Here is a 5,000-nt window from a genome sequence, read left to right as displayed (position 1 = left end):
TTTTATATAGACCTTAGTGGTCCCCTAATACTGTATCTGAAGTCTCTTTCATATAGACCTTAGTGGTCCCCTAATACTGTATCTGAAGTCTCTTTTATATAGACCTTAGTGGTCCCCTAATACTGTATCTGAAGTCTCTTTTATATAGACCTTAGTGGTCCCCTAAAACTGTATCTGAAGTCTCTTTTATATAGATCTTAGTGGTCCCCTAATACTGTATCTGAAGTCTCTTTTATATAGACCTTAGTGGTCCCCTAATACTGTATCTGAAGTCTCTTTTATATAGACCTTAGTGGTCCCCTAATACTGTATCTGAAGTCTCTTTTATATAGACCTTAGTGGTCCCCTAATACTGTATCTGAAGTCTCTTTTATATAGACCTTAGTGGTCCCCTAAAACTGTATCTGAAGTCTCTTTTATATAGACCTTAGTGGTCCCCTAATACTGTATCTGAAGTCTCTTTTATATAGAACTTAGTGGTCCCCTAATACTGTATCTGAAGTCTCTTTTATATAGAACTTAGTGGTCCCCTAATACTGTATCTGAAGTCTCTTTTATATAGACCTTAGTGGTCCCCTAATACTGTATCTGAAGTCTCTTTTATATAGACCTTAGTGGTCCCCTAATACTGTATCTGAAGTCTCTTTTATATAGACCTTAGTGGTCCCCTAATACTGTATCTGAAGTCTCTTTTATATAGAACTTAGTGGTCCCCTAATACTGTATCTGAAGTGTCTTTTATATAGAACTTAGTGGTCCCCTAATACTGTATCTGAAGTCTCTTTTATATAGACCTTAGTGGTCCTCTAATACTGTATCTGAAGTCTCTTTTATATAGACCTTAGTGGTCCTCTAATACTGTATCTGAAGTCTCTTTTATATAGAACTTAGTGGTCCCCTAATACTGTATCTGAAGTGTCTTTTATATAGAACTTAGTGGTCCCCTAATACTGTATCCGAAGTCTCTTTTATATAGACCTTAGTGGTCCCCTAATACTGTATCTGAAGTCTCTTTTATATAGGCCTTAGTGGTCCCCTAATACTGTATCTGAAGTCTCTTTTAGACCTTAGTGGTCCCTAATACTGTACAGCTGGTACCTCCAGGATCTTGTCTCCGGTCTTCAGACACCGAGTTTTGGCAGCAGGACTGTTCTTTAAGACCTGCTTGATGAAGATCCCCTTCAGCTCCTCTCCGTTCCTCAGACGCTTGATCACATGATGCCCTCCGACGATGCTCAGACCCAAAGACTGGCCTTCCTCGGGCCACACCTCCACCCTGCAGGGAAACACACACACACACTCCTTATTACCCCAAATACCCCACAGAACCACACCTCCACCCTGCAGGGCGCGTGTACACACACACACACACACACACACACACACACACCTTATTACCCCAAATACCCCACAGAACCACACCTCCACCCTGCAGGGCACACACACACACACACCTTATTACCCCAAATACCCCACAGAACCACACCTCCACCCTGCAGGGCACACACACACACACACACACACACACACACACACACACACACACACACACACACACACACACACACACACACTCCTTATTACTCCCCTTATTTCAGTATTAATACATCAGAGATTTTCTTTCATTTTTTACTTTATGTTCCACCCAGATCACTAATGTCCTGCAATGCCGCTTTCTCTTTTACATGTTCCTGTGGCGGTAGGCACTACAATACCCATGATGCAATGTGTTGTTATGAGCGTCCGTCTCATACATCATAACATGGTTTCGGGGGTGTTACCTGGGGGGTCCCCAGTGACTGAAGGCAGGAGTTTCCTCTCCCTCCCCATCTTCTCTTTCAGGAAGATCACTGTAAATACACACACACACACACACACACACACACACACACACACACACACACACACAGTGACACAAAGACACAGACAGACACACACCAACAGTGAAACACACACAAACACACGCACACAAACAATGACACGAAGACACGGACATACACACACAAATACACACACGCACACACAAACAGTGACATACACACACACACACACACACACACACACAAACACACACACACAAACAATGACACAAAGACACACACACACACAAATACACACACGCACACAGTGACACAAAGACAGAAACACACACACACACAAACAGTGACACACACAAACACACGCATACAAACAGTGACACAAAGACACAGACACACACACACAAAGACACACACACACACAAACAGTGACACACACAAATACACACACACACACACACAAACAGAGACACACAGACACACAGACACACACACACAGTGAGACAAAGACACACACATACACAAACACACACACAGTGACACAAAGACACAGACACACACACACAAACATACACAAACAGTGACACACACAAACACACACACACACCCACAGTGACACAAAGACACACACAAACACATACACAGAGTGACAAACACACACATACACACACACAAACAGAGACACACACAAACAGTGACACACACACAAACACACAAACAGTGACACAAAGACACACACAGACACACACAAACACACAGTGACAAAATACACACACACACACACACACACACACACACACAGCATTAGGTCCAGATTTCTGCAGCGGCCGCTCTGATTGGCTGCAGGTGAAGCCGGTTTGAAGGGATACAGCTAAGGCGACGACGCTTAAGTTTGGGAAAAAGATGGTGGTTTGAATTAAAACACGCCCGTAGGACGAACACATGTTTCCTGGGTGAAAGTAGTTGGTATTATTATTATTATTATTATTATTATTATTATTATTATTATTATTATTATATTAAATTTTGCAATGTTTTGCGATACTGTTGCGTAACTTCCAGCCGTTGCTGTATCCCTTCTAGTCACAGACGTGATGTTAAGTCTCCTACCCGTGGCCTCTTCTGATTGGTACAGAGGCTCCACCCTGGCTCCGCCTCTTCCGTCTCTCTGTACCAATCACCCTGACAGACCTACACGGGAAGAAAACAACAAAATGTTTACATCCACATTGTGTCTCTCGCCAGATTCACCTAAAAACATCTCATCTTTTCTCAGATACAGTATTAGGGGACCACTAAGGTCTATATAAAAGAGACTTCAGATACAGTATTAGAGGACCACTAAGGTCTATATAAAAGAGACTTCAGATACAGTATTAGGGGACCACTAAGGTCTATATAAAGAGACTTCAGATACAGTATTAGGGGACCACTAAGGTCTATATAAAAGAGACTTCAGATACAGTATTAGGGGACCACTAAGGTCTATATAAAAGAGACTTCAGATACAGTATTAGGGGACCACTAAGGTCTATATAAAGAGACTTCAGATACAGTATTAGGGGACCACTAAGGTCTATATAAAAGAGACTTCAGATACAGTATTAGGGGACCACTAAGGGCCACTAAACTTCTGTTTTATATTTGAAAATTTCTTTTGTGTCTTTCAATTTCTTTCTCTCTAACACACACACACACACACACACACACACACACACACACACACACACACACAGGCGCGCACACACACACACGCTCGCATGTGCGCGCACGCACACACACACACACACACACACACACACACACACACACGTTATGTCTAAAATGAATTTTTCAACACTTTTCAACAATCATACAATTCATATTGACAGACAACATCTTAATTTATGGTCTTTAATTTTAAGATTTTTCCATATTTTTATTTTTGCCATAATTCTATTGTTGTGAATTAAGTTAATTAATTTAGTTTGATTTTTGCATGAGTGAATGTTTTTGACAGCTGACAGAGAGTTCATTTCTAGGACTTTAAAAAGCTCCGAAAGTTTAGAATGATAGATGTGAACCACCAGAGGGCTCCAGAGGACTGAGAAACAACAGCAGGAGAAGAGAGAAGAGAACAGGACGGTAGACTAAGTATATTTACTCAAGTACAATGTTTGAGGGACTTTATTTGAGTGTTTCCATGTTTTTCTACTTTCTACTAAATATAGAAGTATAAAAAAGCGTCAAAAAAGTCGACCAATAGCAAAAAAAAAAGTTTCAAAAGTTTTAAAAGTAGCGTAAAAACAAGTATCTAAAGGGTGGAAAAATGGCAAAAAACGTCTTAAGACCGACAAAAGTGTCAAAAAAAAACACACACACACACACACACACACACACACACATACAGAGACACAGACAGATACAAGGAGACACACAGACACATACAGAGAGACACACACACACAGATACAAGAGAAAGAGACACAAAGAGACACACACACACACATACATACAAAGAGACACACAGACACATACAGAGACACACACAGATACAAGGAGACACACAGACACATACAGAGAGACACACACACACAGATACAAGAGAAAGAGACACAAAGAGACACACACACAGACACACACACACACACACACGGATACAAAGAGACAGACACATACAGAGACACACACACACACACACACACACACACACACACATATACAAGAGAAAGAGACACAAAGAGACATACGCATACTGACACATACACACACACACATATACACAGTGACACAAAGACAGACACACACACACAGAGACACACACACAGAGACACAAAGACCATCACACACAAACACAGAGAGACACACGTACACAAACACACTCAGTAACACAAAGACAGACAAACACACACAGAGACACACAGAGAAACACACGTACACACACAGTGACACGTACACAAACACACACACAGTGACACAAAGACACACACACACACACACACACACACACAGAGACACACACACAGAGACACACGTACACAAACACAGTGACGAAAGACACACACACACAGAGAGAGACACACGTACACACACACACACACACACACACACAGTGACACAAAGACACACACACACAAACGCACACACACAGTGACACGTACACAAACACACACAGTGACACAAACACACACACACACACACACAC

At 41.6% G+C, this 5,000-nt stretch overlaps 1 protein-coding gene across 1 annotated transcript in view; it reads right to left on the bottom strand.

Moving 5' to 3' along the window:
• The window catches only part of patj (PATJ crumbs cell polarity complex component), a 99,813-nt gene that overhangs the window by 74,927 nt on the left and 19,886 nt on the right, over nt 1-5,000 (bottom strand). The window contains exons 7-9 of the mRNA XM_028588509.1: nt 2,928-3,008; nt 1,787-1,850; nt 1,099-1,284 (exon numbers count right to left, since the gene is read on the bottom strand). Coding sequence (XP_028444310.1) covers nt 1,099-1,284; nt 1,787-1,850; nt 2,928-3,008 — 331 coding nt within the window. The remainder of the gene's footprint in view (nt 1-1,098; nt 1,285-1,786; nt 1,851-2,927; nt 3,009-5,000) is intronic.

This window comes from Perca flavescens, chromosome 9 (genome assembly GCF_004354835.1).
Source record: "Perca flavescens isolate YP-PL-M2 chromosome 9, PFLA_1.0, whole genome shotgun sequence".
Lineage (NCBI taxonomy): Eukaryota > Metazoa > Chordata > Actinopteri > Perciformes > Percidae > Perca > Perca flavescens.
Note: the sequence above shows the minus strand (reverse complement) of the source record. Positions and strands in the feature narration are given on the sequence as shown.